Source organism: Nothoprocta perdicaria, unplaced genomic scaffold, assembly GCF_003342845.1.
Source record: "Nothoprocta perdicaria isolate Ctin4 unplaced genomic scaffold, notPer1 scaffold_162, whole genome shotgun sequence".
NCBI lineage: Eukaryota > Metazoa > Chordata > Aves > Tinamiformes > Tinamidae > Nothoprocta > Nothoprocta perdicaria.
The window spans coordinates 989,950-1,010,208 of NW_020454783.1; the positions used below are offsets into that span (position 1 = coordinate 989,950).

The 20,259-nt window shown below is 36.6% G+C and overlaps 1 protein-coding gene and 1 long non-coding RNA gene across 8 annotated transcripts in view; both read right to left on the minus strand.

Moving 5' to 3' along the window:
* CUNH8orf34 (chromosome unknown C8orf34 homolog) overlaps window positions 1-20,259 on the minus strand; it is a 133,298-nt gene that overhangs the window by 104,009 nt on the left and 9,030 nt on the right. For all 7 annotated transcript variants that reach the window (XM_026035581.1, XM_026035582.1, XM_026035577.1 and 4 more), the window contains exons 2-3: window positions 5,337-5,484; window positions 4,241-4,372 (exon numbers count right to left, since the gene is read on the minus strand). In XM_026035581.1, coding sequence (XP_025891366.1) covers window positions 4,241-4,372; window positions 5,337-5,484 — 280 coding nt within the window. The remainder of the gene's footprint in view (window positions 1-4,240; window positions 4,373-5,336; window positions 5,485-20,259) is intronic.
* Window positions 611-1,484, minus strand: LOC112944189. The gene is made up of 2 exons (XR_003248730.1): window positions 1,437-1,484; window positions 611-685 (listed from the first exon to the last, which is right to left on the minus strand). It is a non-coding gene; the product is annotated as an uncharacterized LOC112944189 (long non-coding RNA).

The window sequence follows — 20,259 nt, forward strand, 5'->3', positions numbered from 1 at the left end:
TTACGAATTCTCTGTCATAAATTAACAGATCATTATTTTTTATTGGATGAGAGTACAAGATTGGTACTGTTTTTATCTACGTATACCTGTCTTTTCAAGACATGATTTGAAGAAAGAATCAGACCAGTTGCTCATTAAATCCCCCAGCCATGAACCAGTAGGTTCATGGGAAGGTTATTTTCATTATAAGGCACCTGGCTGCTTACTCATGCACAGACATGCTCATGGCAGTAAAGAAGTCCTTCTTAGTTCTGGAGCTACTTTTCATGAATACATGGTATGGCAAGCTTGCATCACAAAGAACAAAAATACAGGCATAATTGTTGCTCATAAAAATATCCATGTATTTAAATCTCACAATAACATTCATATTAGAGTTCTCATTGTGATCCAATAGCAAAACTATCTTACAAAGTACTTTGTATACTGCCAGAGGGGGATATATAGAACTAGACTGACCGTGGGCATTAAAAGGTACCAAACACTCTAACAGGATACTGGAAAATCTGAAAAGAGAATACTGAACTGAAGCAGAGTGAAAACATGATCTGTGGTCTGATTTAATATGGAGGTAGAGAAGGGACCTTACTATTAAGCCTAAGAGTAGCTAGCTGGGAAGYGAGAGTTGCTTCACAAACTATTCAGAAACTACAGAATGTGTTCTTCAAATGCAGAATGTGATGATCTGAAAAATAAATTAATAAGTAATATATAATTAATACATAATTAGATTAATAAGTAATACCTATACTAAGCAGTAAACATCCTAGCTTCAAGCCTCTTTCCTTGTCAGACCAAAGAAGCTTAAATATGTTTTTGCACACATCAGGTGTATATTCAGATCTGTTAGATACCAGGTTTGTTCRAAGAGGGACTGAGGTGGTAACAGTGAGAAGAAGGGACTGGAGGAATTTTCCTAGTAAGAATCTGGATGAATTCTAAATGAGAGGCAACTAAACTAGGGTCTTGTAGTTAACTGCATAAGGAAGAGTAATCTGTCCAAGAAAAACATGCACACTGCAGTGAACATCAGCTCTGCTGAAGGAAAAAATATTTTCTGTTAAATAAATTCATTCTTCTGATGTTTCCCAAAGCTTCCTCTGAAATGTGGGTTCTTCTCAGCACTGAATCAAGTTTTAAGTTTAAGAACATTTMAACAAGATAGTTCTAAAACACAGGCTCTGTAGCAGAATTAGGAAAAAATAGGAAATGAAAAATACAGGGAGGTATGAGATCAGTGAATAATTTAGGCTGTAAGGCACCTACTAAGTTCTCCCAGTCCAAAATACTGCTCAGAGCTGCATCATTTAGATAAGATTGCTCAGGGCTTTGTCTAGCTGATTTTGGAGTATTCCAGCCTCTCTGGGTAACTTGTTCATCCTCACACCCTCACAGTAAAAATAGATTTTGCTGCCTCTTGTCCTTTTACCACACACCTTTGAGAAGAATTTGGCATTGTCTTCTCTATACCCTTCTATCTGGTAGCTGAAAATAGAAATAAAATCTGCAGTTAGCTTTCTCTTCCCAAAAGGCTACAAAAAACAATTCCTTCAACCTCAATCACCATGAACTCATCAGTTTGATGGACCTCTGCTGGGTTCACTCAAGTAATCACTGTCTTTAATGTGACATACTCCATATGCCATCTCAGACGTGCCAAGGAGAKAGGAAGAACTATTTCTACCAGCCTGCTGGTTACATTCTCACTAATGCAGCCCAATATGCAGTTGGCCTTCATCCCTGAAAAGGCACACAGCCACCTCTGGCTCATATTCACATTCCCTTCGCATGGCATCTCAAGCCATTTTCTGCAAAGCTACTTCTTAGCCAGCAGACCCCAGTTCATAGTATTGCACAGCATTGCATTCTACCCCCAGATGCAGGATTTTGTTCTTTGTTGAACTTTATGAGGTTTCTGGTGTCCGTCTAAAAATGAGGTGACAGCACRCACTGCTCAAGTCATTGTCCAGATGATTAAGAAAGACTTTTAAACAGTCCTGGATTCAGTACTAGACTTTTAAGGATACCTCTAGTGACAGGCTTACAGTTAGAGATTAGTTATTGTATATTACTTATGACAACTCTTGGAATCCACAGCTGAGTAAACCTGTTGTCCACTTTTCCAGACCATAGCTCAACAATTTAGTTATAAGGATACTAGCAGAGGCCATGTCAAAGTCAATACCTTGCTAAAGTCAAAGTATTAAAGGGTTCACAACTCTCCTCTGCAACACAGAACCAGTCATTACATTGTAAAGGGCAATCTGATTAGTTAGATATGTTCTGGTAAATCAATGTTGACTGGTCTCCCACTGGCATTTTCCCTGACCTTATTTTTCCTGATGACGGACTCATCAGAAACCCTTGTTGCCCAGTACAAGAAGAGATGACTTTCATTGTCCTAGAGAAATTCAAGATCTCTGTCCCCGTAGGCACAAGGTTTCAAATTCAGAATCAGTAGCTGCCCTTCAACCCATGAACACAGATCCTTGAGGTTACTCTTACTATGTATATATAAACTATTCTTTGAGTGATACATGATCTYGCAGCTTAAAGCACCTGTGCCTTCTATATCTCTCTCACATCCTCTTATGAGATGATGTAAGGACAGCCRAGCATGAGGCTGGTAGGGGACATCCAAATGAAGAAAGTGGTATCCCCCAACCTGAGATCAAGGCTGAGCACTTGACACCTTTTGGAGATGACATGGGAATCATTTTATCTATATTACAGGCTCTGAAGTGCAAACACTGATGGGGAGGAAGATAATACTTCATACGATGACTGGAGAAGCTCAGAGTACTATGGAACATTGTGGAACTCTTTACCTTCAGAAGTTGCTGTCATCCAGAACACACTGTTAATTTATGAGCAGGTATGTCCACTTCTCTAAAAATCCAGATTTAATACTGAAAATGCATTAAAATTCACACTTTTGACTTAAAATTCTTATGTCTGGACAGACATTCTGGACATTCATATGTCTGGAGAGAGGTATGTCTGAAGATCTAGTGATCAAATATCAGCCTTTTTGAAGCAGGGAACGTGCCTCATGGAGAAGAAAGAGACACACAAGTTCCATTTCCAGGGCAAATGAATAAATCTCAGGATCATTCTGGAATAATACAATCATTTTAAAACCGTGTCATGGGACACAGTTTTCTCTTTTTTTTTTTCAGGTTTTGTTATTATAATTTATTCTCAGTCAAAAAGGTTAGACTTCCTAACCTTACAAGATTGATAATTACCCCAAAACACAGTGTCTGTTTTACTCATAAATCTCTCATGATTTATTTTTCCCATTGCTCTGTTATATTTTASCCTATCAAGGCCACCAGGAGATTCATCACTGACTCTACAGAAGTCAGGAATTTACTGTCTTGTTTTTAGGGGATGCTTTCTGTTGTGAATATATGGTATATCTGTTCTTATCTGCTTAATCTTACCATACTTAGAGTTACTAATAAGTTTCACAATAATAAATAAAAATTTTAGAAAGCTACAATACTCCATAGATCAAAATCATTTTAAAATTTACTTATGAAAATACTGTGTACATATCTCTGTGTGAGTATATGTGTGCATGTATACATATCACATATTGTATAGTATATGCTTGTCTAAAAACCTGATAAAACTCAAGCTTAAAACTAATTTCTTTAACAAGTCTGTACCTTAAATCTATACACATGAATTGCTATATATTATAATGACTTTCTGCATCTATTTTTAGTTCTTCTGTTCTACAGGTCAYTGACAATCTTCTCTTCAGTCATTCTATTTCTTTTCTGCCTTTTCTTTCAGCATACATTTAGGCTCCTTCAGCAACTCTCAGAGCAGTACTTATTCTGCTGACACCAACCCTGTACTTTGAACAAAATGTGTTGACAAGTCAGAGTCTTGCATCACCTGGCCCTCCAAAAAATCTATCAGAACTAGTATCTAAAGAATAGATCTTATAAATGTAAAATGACAAAGAAAAACATCAAATCAACACCAGCATCTGAATGTAAATGCGCATAACAGCTCAAATATTCTTCTATCTTAACTATATCTGACAATATAAAGTATGATACATAACGCAACTGAAAATAACGCAAGAGTCAAACTCCTCCAATGTGTATATTGAGCCATTTCAACTAGTCATAGTTTGGTTTTCATTTTAATCCTAATGTAAYAGGAAAACACACTGCAGATTTGGAAGGATGCACCAATTAATAATGGACTGAAACTTTCTTACATGACTTGGACTCCGGTGATGGTGGAGAAATGTTGGACACAGCAAGGTCACTCTTTGATTTTTTAGGCTTCTTTGCATTTACCTGCCAAGGTTTATCATAACTTCTGAAATCTCTCCTTGTTCCTTTATTTTCTGTTACAAAAATAAAATTGGACAATTATAACATTCATGATATCACTTTTGAAGGATTAGATAAACAACTAATCAATAAAATTCAACCTACAACAAAGTCAGCTATTTTTGTTCTCTTAATGATAATTTTCATACCATAATTTCTTTGATTTTCTCAACACAAAATGTGAGAAATTCATTAGCACATTTCTGGTTAAAAATAAAATGGCTTAATTTGTTGTCATCAAGAAGTCCTTAACAACGTTTGTTCTGTACCATGGTTGAGTGTCYATGCTTAAAACTTATATTTTGATATAAATAAAAGGTTCATTTGTCAGGCAATTAACATTTTGATTACCAATAACTGAGGGAAACCTATTACAATCTCAAAAAGATTATCAGTCACTTTTTTAAATACATAACGAGCTTTCTAATAACAACTTATAGCGGAGTAGCAGTTAAAATCAAAGTAGATGTTATTTCAGTAGGTTTTTTTTTATGCTTGTAAAGATCTCAAAATGAAATTATTCACACCATTAATTACTAATACTAGTACTAATAATGCAGTAGTAATGATGGGATATTAAAATGTATTATTTTATTATATATTATTTTATTAAAAATAATATTGATCTTAATATAGCTTAGAGGAGCGAAGAAAAAGGAAGCAGAAAGCAGAAGGAAGAGCAGAGGAATAAAGGGAAATTTAGATATACTTTTTTCTCACTGACATAGGGCTGTTTCCATCCCTGTAACTCTTATTCATACTCAAATAATTTGTCCACAGGGTGACCTGATCAGCAATATACATTAAGTCCAGTATACACTGGACAAATAGGGTTTATTATGCATGCTTAATACTGCAGAGTAGCACATGTGCAGTAAGTGTGCAGGCATCTAGGAAATCAGTAACAAAATTATGGGAATATTATACTGAAGACTGGCCCTTTCTAGCATACAGTGCATAAAGGTATTTCATACATACCTGCAGTTTCACTCTCTGCCCAAAGGGCAGCAGATCCAGACAATGTTCTCTGAAGCTGACTGCGGGTCCCCTGTTTGGACTGAAGATGATCAATTAGAAATGGGATTGGCTGGTCAGGTGTCTCTGTTATCAGCTTGGTCATCAACTCCTTCAGAAAATTAAAACAAAAGAAAAAATAAATAGTGAAATGCTGCATCTAACTTTATACTGGCCAAAAAGGAATATTACTAAAGGAAAAATCTGTTTTCAACTTTTGAGAAAAAAATCTGCAAACAGCAATCTTTCAATAAACTGTGGATAGCTTTGTCCTCTGAAGTATCACATACGTAGCAATCCTAGCCTGTAGACTTATTTACTTGATAGAATTTACCCAAAACAACATGAAWCCTTCTTGTCTAATCATTCAGGACAGTGAAGAGCTTCTCTCCAATCCACAGCCAAGATTCTTTTGTACRAAAACTGGCAGGTCGGGAAGGCTGGGGCAACTCTAAACCCTGCCCAGATACGGAACAAGGATCTGTTCCGAACAYGCACTCAGATCCAGGAACTACAAAGTCTGCCCAAATGGGCATAGCCATTTTTTAAAGTCAGTCCTCCAGAGCATGAGAACATTTAACTAAGCATATCTGGCATCCTTTCTCATAGATATTATTTCTGAAGAGCMTTTTATTGCACCATGCAGAAAAGGATGCCACACCAGAGTCAAGAGGACACCGTTCCTACCCCATGCATTCCCACTGTCTTATTGCTGTTGCACCCGCTAGTGTTGGAAAACTGCAGAAAAAGAGGCTCTCTTGCTCCTTATTGCTCCTGAGGTCATTCCCAACTCTCCCTACGTGGCTCAGGGCTTAGGAATATAGAAAAAAAAAAATCTGTGGTTTTGTGATGGGCATGTACACTGAGTGAAAATCTATGTGGGAAGGGACCTTGATATCCCTATAGCATCATGGGGAACGTGTAGCTGTCACTACAAAACAAAACAAGCAACATGGAAGTCAGAAAATACAACAAATTTAGGACTGAAAAAAGGAATAATTAACAAGAGTATTTATTTTCTTTTTGTTTACTCCCATGCACAAATCTTACCATAAACCTCCATACAGTTAATTGTCTCCTCTTTATGATTTTCATATTTTATTCAGCAGWTTATTTAATGAATGCTTTTAAAAAATATCTGTAGTTGGCCTAACAGTCAGTTATGCTTGAAAAGAGATTTAAGAGGGAGTATGATGAAGGTTAGTAAACATGAGTAACAGCGTGCAGTATTTTAAGATGCTGCAAGGTATCCTGGTCCACTTTAACACTTTATGGTTTTCTTATTCAAATATGTATGTAAAGAATGAGACATAAGCAAAAATGAAATAGTAACAAGCTTTCCATTTGAGTGGGATTTAACTTTAGAAACCAAAGAGGAGAAAAAATGTCCAATCTCATTTCCTAAAAACATTAGATGAAGATCATCTGTTATGTGATTTTTTGTAACTATTTACAGGGAATCAAATAATGTGTCTTTGGTTTTGAAATTGAAATCCACAGGAAGAAATGAAGCTACTAATCTTAGAAATGGCAAAATGCTAGCGTGCAACTTCATGCAGACTGCCTTTCCCCAATATAAGAGAAATGCTCTGGTTTACATCATATGGAGAAAAATCCAGCAGTTGGAGTAGTTCATTCTTGGTTGCTTGGCAATGCTCTGAGTGTAAGCAATATTAGTTTTTTTCCATGGCAAAATACAGAATTGGTGACAACTGGAGAGCTGTGATCATACGCTTGTGATGGGCCACAACAGCTCCAGGGATTCCATTGCAAGCAAAGGATCCTCATATGAACTGGAAAGTGCCAATCTGTAATAGGTGACCTGCAACTCAAATCATTTCTCTAAACGATGGTTTGAAATTGTGAATATTCTGTCTTAGATTAATAAAAACTGGATTGTGAGAATTTAGAAACCTTCATTGATACTGAGAATCTGTCAATAAAATATTATGAAACTAATGTATCATTAGGAACATACAGAACTGAAAAAATTTAGAATGTCTACATGTCAATGCAAGAGTAATGCTATTTGATTACTGTTATCACTGATATATTTGTTATGGGCAGAAATGGTCATTAACAAGAACAAGCCTAAACAGATAAGGCTGATTACAGGATTCTTTACCTTATATCGAGTTACAGCACTGATACAGAAGGACACTGCCACACAAGACAAAAAACCTACCKGCTACTGCAAAATTTCTTCAAGTGAAATTAGATGTTCAGTAAGAAAACATCTGTATTTACTAACTGCTTGTTTATAATAGGGATTAAGTGATACAGAGGCTTGTACTGGCCCAAACATAAAGAATTGGTTCATTCTGTGAGATTAGTTAGAAAAAAATTAAAAGAACTACAGACAGAGGCTGTTTTCGTCTATCCAGTCTAGTAAATGATCTGTACAAATATCGTACTCATAAAAAGAAAAAAAGAAATCATTGCTCAAATCCTCATAAACGGCAAATAGTAGGCAATTGRAAAAAAAAAGMGAAAGAAAAAAATGATTTCTGCAGTAAGTCTCAYATTGACTTGCCTCAAGCATTTCCAGAGATGGCATTAAAAGTCAATATAATTTAAAGTCAATATAAAAAGCCGGCTCAGATATGAAGCTTGGCATGGCAAGCAAAACGTTATTTTTTATTATGGTTCATTGCAAAAGAGGGGCAAACAAACCGTTAGGGATTGCTTTCTCAAGCAACCAAGAGGCCAGAGAGGGCTCCTGTGTCCTGCAGCGGTCCTTCTGGGCCTCGTGGCAGTTGCAGAGAGCATCCCCACCACCAGCAGCAACAGCAGCAGCCGGGACAGCAGCTCTCAGATGCTCTCTGCTCACAGATCCCCATTTGCAGGGAGCTGCTTGCACTCCCTCCTGCCACACACATTTTGGTAAACAGTAGGAATAACATCCTCCATGGTACTCACAATAGCCCGAAAAAGATTACAGAAGTGGAAGTATTAAAACAGAAAAACTCAAGCATACAACAGGTTGCAGAAACAAGTTATCAGTAGTCTGATCTGATTCAGAATGTGCTAAGTAAGGAAGTTTTCACAAGAAAATAAAAGAGACCAGCTACCCTCACATGAAGCCGCCTCTGCATCAGCAGTACAATAAAATAGCACAAGTTCATTGAAGCTCACTGAGATTCATTTCATGGCATGCAATCCAACAGTAACTTTCAACAATTTACTAGACATAAACACAAAAACACAAGATTTTTTTATGGCCTTAATAAACATTAGCTCATCTCTCTCTTTGCTTTGTAGTCGAAATTTTTACATTTCYTATTTTTTTCCATTTTAACAAAATAAGAATCTTTTTTTGTCTATCTTTACAACATGTTCTTCCAGGCACAGTCTGCAGGACCMTAACAATGAAAACAGATCGTGTGACAGATTGGGTCCCCAGGCTGCCAGATGAACTGCTCATCACCCATAACTTCTTTCTTCCTATCTTCTTTCCACTGCTATCTCCACCTTTTCCTCTGTGTCCTTTCGTCTTCTCTATCAGTGAGACTCTCTCTCGGCTCTCCCTTCTAGTTGTATAACAGGTGAGGAAGCCTGGTAAGTGAAAGGTCTCTAGATCCTAATTCCCATCAGAGAGCTGCAGCACAGGAAAGGAGTGAAAGGAAATCCACATCACTGCATAGCTAGAGGCTACAGCACTGGGGTAGATAAATTATTTTGTGCTGTTTCTCTCCTGTATCATCCTAAATTAAGTGTTGTCCTGATTACAATAATAAAAATAAAAAAAAAAATAAATAAATAAAAAAAAACTTGTTTGATGAGATCCAGAGAAAAATGGTAACTAACTTCTCTAAGGACTGCAGTATGCAAACTTCTCTAAGGATAGCACCTTGCACTATGAAAAACATAAATAAAACTGGTTGTTTGTAATTTCTCCTTAAGGATGTATTCATATGCTTTTACACTGCCTAATTTTATTAAGCTACACAAGCTTGACTGCTTTAAAAGGCASTTGCAAAAGTTGATCTGTGGGTATTTCCAAGAGACAGATTCACATACATATTTGTGAGACTGCAAAAGATCTTGAATCACGTCTGAATCAGTGACTTAATAAATTAATTCTTTATGAGGAAGTAATCTTTCATGATTGCGCTATCCTGAGGTGCTCTATTAGTTATTCAACGCAGGCTCAAATTTTAATTTTCCAGCGACTGTCCATGCACTTCATACAAATGAAACAGTCTTCACAGTCTATTAATCATAGGCCATATTACAAGAAAGCTCTAATTAGCTATGTCTAAATGTACCTATCTGGATATTAAGTTAATTAAGAGACATTCTATCTTGCTCTGTAATTGATAACAGTAACTACAGAACAATCGCAGGTTTTATTTTTCATGATACAGACTTCTACACTCTGTGGCAGAGATTTTGGCTCTATTACAGTATCATTTCATGGTTAAAATTAGATGCTTGAAGTGGGCAGAGTGAATTGCCCTGAGCAGACGCCTGCCTCTCTCTCTCCCTCTCTCTTGACCAAAWAAAAGAGATTAGATGGCTTAGCTTAGACTTCAAGGCTTGGGTGATATTCAGTTCAGAATTAAAACAATTAAATATAGGAGTCTTCACAGAGATGTCCATGATGATTTAGTCAATGAAGCCACATGAGGCTAGAGAGCTGGTCAGCTGGCTAGGAAGTAACAGCCTAGGTAGGATACACAAAACTGCTCTCCAGGCTCCACTGACTGTATTGACTAGGCAGCTATTGACCACAGGATTATCCAAAGCATCCCGAGGAGCTTAGACACAAGCAGACACCCAAATTTAGGTTTGCTCATCACTTCATACAGGCTATGTGAACACAGAAGACGTAAAGGCTGATGAAAAACTGGGTAAGGAAAGGAAGTTTAGTAGAGAAAGCTTTTGTGGTTGCCACCTCTAGAATTCCTTTGTTATTTATGCAATAATAGACCAAGGAAAATGAAGAAAAATATTTTTCATTTTTTGTTGATAATGATTAAAAATTAAATGTATGAAATTAAATGTGGAAATTCACACCAAATATTCAAAATGAACTTCTAGACATTCTAAGTGTTCAGGAAATAATCATCACTGTTCCACTCTATGAAATAAATTATTCAACTCAAAACAAATCTATATATAAACACTATCCATGTTCTTGCACTACACTAGTCATTTCAAACTACGCAAGAGGTAGAAAACCAGTTGGGAGCAAACCTCCAAAGACCTATTCAGCTTCAGTGTTTGGGAAAATATTCCCTGGAATGACAAACATTCCCTGGAATATTATTCCCTGGAATGACAAAACCTGTTCAAACAAACTTGTCCTTCAGAGCCCCAGCATTGCTCATTCCAGCCATTTTAGCCATAGCTGTGCACCTAAATTTAATGTCACAAAACTGCAGTATGGCTCATAGCACATTCCCTGCAAACAAATTACTCTGGAAGTATAACTAAAGAGCAAGTACAAAGCTGATGTAATGGCCTGCAGAGTTCTGCTGCAAACAAAAGTCCCCCAAAGGAGATGCTGATAAGTAAAACTTCACAGTGGGGAACCAGCAGGAATGACTTCAGATACACGATACTGCCATTCTGAGTCTCAAACTGATTTTATCATATCACTAATCAAAATAACAACMACTCCCATGGTACATTTCTAGTTCACACAATAAGAAAAATAAGAAGGATTCTGAAAACAAACATATTTTGAATAGTTAACAGTCTTCCCTAACAGCTCATGYATTCCATTAAATACATGAAAGGTTTTTTGCCACCAGTTCAACAATAGAAGAGCCATTTCTGGGGTTATGTTACTAACCTTTACTGGAGAAACTCTGGAAAACCGAACGGAAACAGTATATTCTCTCCGCTACAAACCTCCATTGATGAGTTGGCCCTGTTTGATACACCCTTGTGGGTAAGGGTTGATGAGATATAAACCATTTAATCCCAATTGGCACCTCATGAAAAAATCTTTTTGCMCTGATGAGGTACAGCGGGCAATGCCAAAGTTGCACTGAGTGATCTCACGACAGGTCACCCAGCTCTGTGCTGCAGATCRTAACATGAGCAATCACTATCTAAAACTCTCGCTCTCTTATTTTTCACTTTTGTTTCCTTTGCAAATTTCTTCCTGCATAATTTAGGCTTGGTATTTCAAATATCTTTGTCCCAAAAGTATTACTATCCCTTTTGAATTCACAAAATAGCTTCAAATACCTTTGCTCTCAGCCTGCATTATTAAAAAAATTCCTTCCTTCCATTCAATCTAGACAAGAATGCTGTCAAAATAGTCAACTTGCTGTAGAAACACTAACTACTGCATATTAGAAGAATAAAAGATTAAAGATATACTATTACTCAGATATGCTGTTAACAATTTCACTTTTTCTTTCACAGCTTTTGAATCACAACAGTTTTCCATAATAATTTAAATTTCTTTCAGCAGCCCTATCTCTTCACATAGCCATACCTCAACTGAGGTGCTTACCCATATCCTAACTGGAACTTTAAGAATCAAAAAGGGAGGTTCATTTAAAGCAGAGCCTTTCCTTAAAGCAATATCAGCTTTCCTTAAAGCAATATTCAGAACTCTTCATCACTTTCCACTCTCTCTACCAACCGGTGGGTGGAAATCCTACCCTGCAGAAAAAGCACTCCACAATCCATCCAAGTCATCCAGAAACGACTGCTCTGGTTTTCTGGAAGGTTGGGAGCACCTACAYTGAAAGGGAAATATTCACAGATAAAGACTAAAACAGCTTATTACAATCCACTTTGATTTCCTTCAATGACAGGCCATAACACTTTACTTGTCATTGCCTTTCCTAAAACCTACTCAGCAAGTTATATCTGGTACTTTGCTGATCAGCTGAAGTCATCTTAGCCCAATTTCAATGTCTTAGATGACAGAAAAGCCTCGTGTCCCACTCTATGAATCACTACTAGAAGTGTCAAAAAATGCAGCATGTTTCCAGGGCTGACTTTGCTGCCTTGCTGATTCAGCTTCTACCTATTTTTTTGAGGCATGGTTATACTAGTGACTAAAGTGATAACGTATCTTTTGTGGGTACCACTACAGTAACAGTTATTGAGGGTGCAGAATTGGAAGCTGGAAGGATAAGGCTGTATTTAGGGATGGGGGGGGAAGTATGTTAAGGATTGACTCAGCAAAAGACTTGAAATCAGACTGCTTTGACACATTTACTTCTGTAAATGGTTATAGTTAGGCACATGCTTACAATGCCAAAATGAATTAGATCACTGCTCTGTAACTGAAACAGTTCTACTCATTTCTCTCCATCACACCTGTCAGCTTTATATATAWAAAATTCACTAATCCCAGTGAAGTTAAAAAAATGCAAATAACATTTCAGAATCGAATCGCATATTGGATATACTGCTCATAAATTACTGGAAGAAAAGTTTTCCAGAAATAAATGTTTATTATCTCGAATTTATCACCTTTGATGCTGTTTGCTGATTCTCATTCTCACAATAAACCCAATAAAAGTGATTTGCCAGTCTTTAAAGAACTTAATGGGCAAGACATGATTTTATACTTCTTTCAAGATCGTTCTCATTATTTCTAAAAACACTGTAGAAAAAGTATTACATTGACAAACTCAGTCGACGAATTAAGAGTTCAGATTCCATATTACTTAAAATCCTAGTTTGCAACAAGTTACTCTTAACTTCCTCTGGCAGAAATGAGAAAAAGGACCTAAGTTTGGAGTTTGGCTGTGTCTGATGACTTAGGGCAACACTGCTGAAAATCCACCTGATCTTCTTCCATGAGAGGGCCCCACACTTGCCCCACCAGTTGCCTGAAGGTTATTGGTTCCCTTGGTTCTATCAGCACAGGGACAGGCTGCCCCTATGTCTATAGGATATAAGGAATATTTCCTAATGCCCCTGCTTTCTTTGCTGCAAATGCGGTTTGTTGCTCCAACAGCAGCACAGTCTTTGGGTAGGCATTCCCCAAACAATTTTTAAAACAAACTCTTAAGAGCCACAGAGGTCTGATAACCTGCTGCTGTGCTCTCCTCTCTCCCACTTCACACAGCTCCCTACTACTCTTCCATCCACCGTATGCATGTAGCATATACAACTGAATAATAAGATTATGTTTTTGCCTTGCAGATAATCACAGAAGTGCCTAGTAGCAACACGAATCTAATGTGCTTGTGCTGGAGAGCCCCTGTTCACGGGAACTGCAAGTTCTTTGATGTCTTGGTGTCAATTCCTCATTACACAAGGGGATTTTCTGCTTTTAGGCAGAAAACATACATAGCCGGAAATACATATTCACTATGGTTCTTTTAATTATGGATACATATGCACAAAATGCCAAATGGATTCTCTGGTGTTAGGCATGTATTCAAGGGAATGCATTCATTATCATTGCAATGACCGGACAACTTTAGTAAACAATATATTTATTATTCATAAAATGCAATCCAAATGCTTCCTCTAAGCATAAAAACATTAATTCCTTCTATTTGTGGAAAACATTTATATGCTCTAAGATTACATTATCATAAATTTGATCTTATAGGTTGTGCTGTAGCCTAGTAGTTACAAATAGGTCATGAATTTCTCACATGAGACATTTATCAAGTTAAACAGCTTACACATAACACAAAATGACTCTTAATATACATGAAACATTGATGATATAATAAATAATCTAAAGCTTCTCCCCTTTGTATTTYATCATTCTAAATAACCACCTGTCAATATTTTGCTAGTTGTGTAACAAAAAATTAATGATRAAATCATTAAATTAATCACATTAAAAAGGTTTGATATTCTGCTCAGATAATCTTTTCTTGGTATAGTGGTACTGAAGAAACAGAAAATGAATAGATGACATCAATAGGACATGACATCAATAGTTAACACCAAAATGTAGGTAGCTACAGTATTCTGCAAGCTTTTTACATATCTATTTTAAAAAACATCAATTTTATGCAAAGCCATGGCACTGCATGATAGATCCTGGGGTGCAGAGACAGCAGAGCTTTGCAGATCTTTTCTGAGCAAGGGTTTCCTGAAGAAGATGGTATGGTATGGTATGGTATGGTATGGTATGGTATGGTATGGTATGGTATGGTATGCATAACACTGCAAAGAAGAATGCCCCGCTGGTAGCTGCTTGGCAGTTACAAATACAGAAGAGAAGGGCAGAAAAATCCCACTCGAGATTCACCAGTCAGCTCTGGACCCATCCTTCACTAAGCTCAGTCATGTAGCTTTGCCTACACAGTGCTCTTAACATAGTAGACACACTAAGGGCCATCAGAGTGTCTTTTGTCCAGAAGACACAAGGAAAACTCCGAAACCAGCTACAAGCGGATGGCCCACTCCTCGAAGATAGGGGATACGACTCTGATTCCTGCATGCTGAGGAGGGCACCGACTGCAGGATCTCAGAGCTCCTCTGCAAGGGAATAAAGGAAGGGCTTTGTGATCATCTCTTCTGATCACAATTTCCAGTGTATGCAGGGGATGTATTGAAAAGTGTAATGGGGAGAAAGGAATGGCTTATATGTGGACATTCACCAAACCTGCAATACTTGCAGTCTGGGCACAAACCACATCAAGAATGTCCTGGATAATGCCTGAAAAAGGTGGAAATACAAACATCTATCCTGAGCACTGGGGATCTAATGAGCTAGGGCTCTCAAGATGCCCTGAACATACGATTACTTCTCTTTACCTAAATGTTTGCCTCTGACRACTGCTTCCCATATTCCATTTCTAAGAAAGCGATGTTTTCCTGAASTTCTTCCTATCTAGATCCATGCCAACTTGCCAATAGGAACTAATTCTTACARCATGTGAATATATAGCATGCCTTTCGCCTCAGATACAAAAAAACACTAAGCACTGGATTCAGAATGCTTGGTAATGAGATATAAAACATACACTAGTAAGTGTAATGRGTACATGGGAAAAATGCAATGAAATATAATGTAAACAACTGAGATGGCAGCTGGAAAATACCCACATCTTTTACTACATCTAAACRAGTGGCAAAAATGATAGGGGATTTCAATTTCCAGAATAGAACTGGACTCATATAGATTAGTTTGTGCTTCTCAAACTTGGAAGCCTGTTAAATATAGAAGAATATAATTTTTGAAGATTTACAAAACACATTTAAATCTCAGCTAAAGTTGCAATATCATAAAAAGAAAAAGAGAATCCAGAATGTTGGTTTTATAAGGCCATTACAGGCTCTTCTGTTCATGCAAATTTATAAGTTAAGCCTAAACTTGCTCCACTAGTGATAATCAAAAATAAAATAAAATAAAATAAAATAAAATAAAATAAAATAAAATAAAATAAAATAAAATAAAATAAAATAAAATAAAATAAAATAAAATAAAATAAAATAAAATAAAATAAAATAAAATCTAGTGAAGTTAACAGATGCTCCACGGTGCTTGGCTTTTACTTAAAATGTCATTTAGAGACTTTCTTTCAACACAGCACCTAAAGAATTGTTAATCATACTCAGTCTAATTAAAAGCTGTATTCATACACCTCAAATAGATGCATATCTATTCAGATACGTATCTTAATTTCCTATTATTTACCAGTGAGAAATTGACTTGATCTCATGAGACTTCATACCAATATTGTACTCAGTTTTTAAATAGAACTAAATGTTTAGTATGCACCGATACAATAGAGATTTCTAAGTTGAAAAGATCAGAATTTGTTGCCAGAATAAAATAGGGAAATTCATTTCTATCACAGCAAAATACAAGGGGTTCACTCATAGCTGCAAAATTTCCATACTGCATATATGGCTGGAAGACTTTAAATGAGACTGAGTATTGATCAAACAAGCTTTAATATAGCATGTTAAGAATACAAAATGTTATTTCACATCTAAGAAGTTGCTTGACTGAAAGCTACTTGTATCCTTTTTTTTTTTTTCCCCACAGAAAAAGTCAGGACAATTTGCCTTTTACAGATAATGAAAGATAGACAGTATCTTGTCAGCATAATCACCAAAGCCACTGAAGAATACCTTCAGTGCAGGTAGATACCTGAGAGTTTTCAGACACCTACGAGGACACACAGTCATAATCAGTTTGGGTCTACATAACTCATACTGTGTCTAAAAGGTTAATAAAAATCTCTCCGCTTCCTATTTTAAGTAACACTTTTACACTAGTTATTTTAACTAACCCATTGACATTCACTACCAAATTGTTTTTTTTTAATACATCCAAGGGGAACTTATAGCATTTTATGTATTATTATGTGCTATTGTGGGATACCAGCAAGTGCCATTTCTGTAGGGTATCAATGTACTATTTATCTTCAGCCTCAGTTGGGAATATATGTGAATAATACCAGCTCAATTTGAAATAAAATCCAGATATGATTGCTTCCATACGTGCTTTTAACATCCATCATTTAAGCCAAAATCACTTGTATGACTTTTCCTATTAGCAAGCAAGAAGCGAGAGAAACTGCTTTAGTGAGTACTTCTTTTTTTAACATTATTTTTAAATTTGTGACAGATTACTAATATTTTCTGCCTTCATGGATAATCTCTTCATTTCAAGCCAAAGTAAGGTATTTTTTCTGCTCAAAGCAGAGACACTTCTAAGAAACACATCACATCATACTCAGACAAAAAAAACAAACTGAATATCAGGCACAGCTCTATGCAGGAAAAAAGACACAGATGTCCATTTTGGCTTAAACAGTGCAGCCTTGAAGGATCCAGGCTCAGAATGCAATGTGAACCATTAAGAACCAGGTTGAAAGATGCAAACCCAGAAATGCTAAGGAAAAGAAATATTAACCCTGAGGCCTGAGTACTCATTCACCTGGCCACCTGATTCCCACTGGCAGTAGCAGGTTCTGCTCTGCTGAGGTCTGTAGAGGTGCCAGCAGTTGCTGCCTCATGCAGTTGCCTCAAGTCTGCTCAAGTGGCCCAGGCTCACAGAACCAGACCTGTGATTCTGGGATTCTCCAGAAAAAAACAGACACTCAGGGTCAAGGTCAGTGCTTGCATGTCTATAGCTAGACCCATACAAAATCTACTAATCTCTATTAAAGAGCAAGCTGCCTGTTTGACTGCTCCTACAAAGAGTTACAAAGCAGGCACTCAATTTATCTTCTGACAAGCACATACTACTACTCTTCCAAGATCCTGTCACCACATTTATTTGCTTATCTCATCTACCCYCTTGTGCTGCAACTCTAAAATCCTTGAGCAAAATCCCCTTCTTCTATGTGTCTGGACAATTTCTAGTCCATATGGAACCTTTCTCTTGTTGAAGTCAGCATGACATCATCATGATTAAGTAGAGCTATATATCAGCTATATATCTAGTTTCAATTAGGAAGGAATATCTAATACATTCCTAGTGCAAAACTAAAAACGCACCCAGTGCATTACACCATAATATTCCTTAAAAGGTATGAAAATACAAGAATGGCAGACATACCTCAGTAGTCACACTCAGGTCAGCACTGATATCCAGGTAATCTTTAGCTTGGTTCATATGAGAAATATTATGCTTTATTTTAATCCTGGAAAACTTCACTTTAAAATCTGTATCARTAGAGTCTTCCATTAAAGTAATCATGGCACTTCCATATCCAAACATGAATTTTCTTTGCTAAYGCACAATTAAAATATCTTGTGTGGAACCRATGTTTGAATTATTTTTTCACTCGCATATGCCTACTGTAATCAGAGTCAAAAAATACCTCTAAGCAGCACACAATTCCATTTATGCAGGTCATGATGTTACAAATCAGAGAGAGATCTCATGGTTGTCATTAGAGGAGGCAGAAGACAAGCTTATTACCCTGCTCTCAAGCTGTTCAGACTCCACATCTCAAGCCTGTTTTCCCTCCTCTAGAGCACCATGAAGAAGAGCAAATCCTCACATAAGTCAGGAAAGACATTTGCAAACAAGACACTTCCTCCTCAGGGCCTGAATGCCCCATGATAATGTCCAGAAAAGAGCACCCCAGAAAACGACTCCTCTCTTCAACAAAAGAAGGGGGAAAGGAGCCCATGTGGAAGAACAGTCTGTCTCTGGTATTGGACACATTGAGCACTCAGCGCTGTGCCCCTGCACATGAGCAGCACATTCCCCGTCAGGCTGGGCTTGTACTTGTCCCTGCTTTACAACTACACGTAGCTGGGTTCTGTCTTCTTCATTTTCCATTTGGATAAATTTGTTTGTTTGTACACAAACAAACAAACAATAATTCAGAGTTAGGTTTATAAACCACTAACAAACTTAACTTTGGTTCACTTTTTTATATTTATCACAGTAATCRCATATGACTTCTAAAAGTATATTCTATAACATAGCTTGAAAAAATTGTCCTTTTCCACAAGAACAAAAAAAAAAGAACAAAAAAATTCTCAGATTTAATTGGCACATTGCTGCTCAGCTCATTACCTAACAAAAACGATGACTATAAATTTCATTTTCCTAGATCTACTTTCACCTGCTCAGCAGCATGTCATTACAGGAATGGGAGGTGGCAAATCTTGTATCTTAAGTACACACAGAAAATGGCATTGAGACATTAACTAACATAAAGAGTGACCCAACTAACTATTGATCAGATTATTTTATCTTTTTCCTTTTTACCTCTTGGTATATCACCAGCACTTCATGACTCAAAAGCTGAAATGAGATTCACTGAAATCTACATTTGTATATAAAACTAGTGAGAAAAAAAAAAAGTGAAAAATGTAAATAGTGTCATCTTCACATTTTTTTTCTCACAGATTACTCATGATTTGTTCTGTTCAAAAGTTACTTGCAGGCCAAAATCTTTACAGAATCTTCATCTAAATAAGTAATGTGAAAAATTACACTCAGTTTAACAAACAGTTGAAAACTGAGAACTGTGTCAATACTGATCTGCAAAAAGTCTCTGCAATGAGAGGATGCTTTTGGCCTTTGGGAGGGCAAGTGCATTGGTCACACACGCTTAATGCTGACACCATATCATGCCCACAAATAAAGTAGGTCTGAGATAATGGGGACAGCTAAATAAATATCAGCTTACATAAGCAGGATATACTTTTACCTCTCTATCTTATAGATTAACTAAGTTACATGTATGACTGCAATATTAAAGCCATTCTTATYCTATGTAAAATGCAGGCACGAAATATGGGAGGAAATGAATCTTTGTAATAAAAATATAAACTAATGAATAAATATTTTTGAAAGGAGAAAAAATGGCAATAAAAAAGCAGAGCAGTTTTAAAAGAGGTCATCATAAGTGATGAGTACTAATGTTTGGCCTCTGAGACAGGATCTAAAACAAAAGACTGAAGGAGTACACTCTTCAAGCAAGCTGCAGCCTTAAGTGGCTGCTCTCCTCAAATATTTAAATAAGTATTGGTGTCTTAACTTTGGTGTATTAGTGCATATTCGTGTATAATTTTAAACTGTTAGTAAAAGTGATTTTTTAACTGCAGTTAAAAGTGATTTAAAAAGATCACTTAAATTTAAATGATTTTTTAACTTTTAACTGCAGTTAGATGCGTCATCTCGTGTCAAGTGTTTCTCCCATCAAGACTGATGACCACCATCCTTTCACTTCTAGAAGCTGAGATCTATTTACTGAGTAGGGTAATTTGAAAAGTCACTCTAGGTTTTTGGCTTGGAGAACAATTTTTAATAYGAGCCAAAGCCGTAACTTCATTTTTTAGCTCTTTTTACTAGGTAAATAATGCCTGCAAAACACTTGCATTTAGATGTACTTGTTCTTTTCTGACAAAACAAAGTATATTCCCAGCCATGACAGAGATTGCCCAATTAAAGCTTCCTGATGATTTGATTGCTGTAATTTTAACAGAAGTCTAAATCTGCCTGGTTACAAGTTGAGGTTACTCT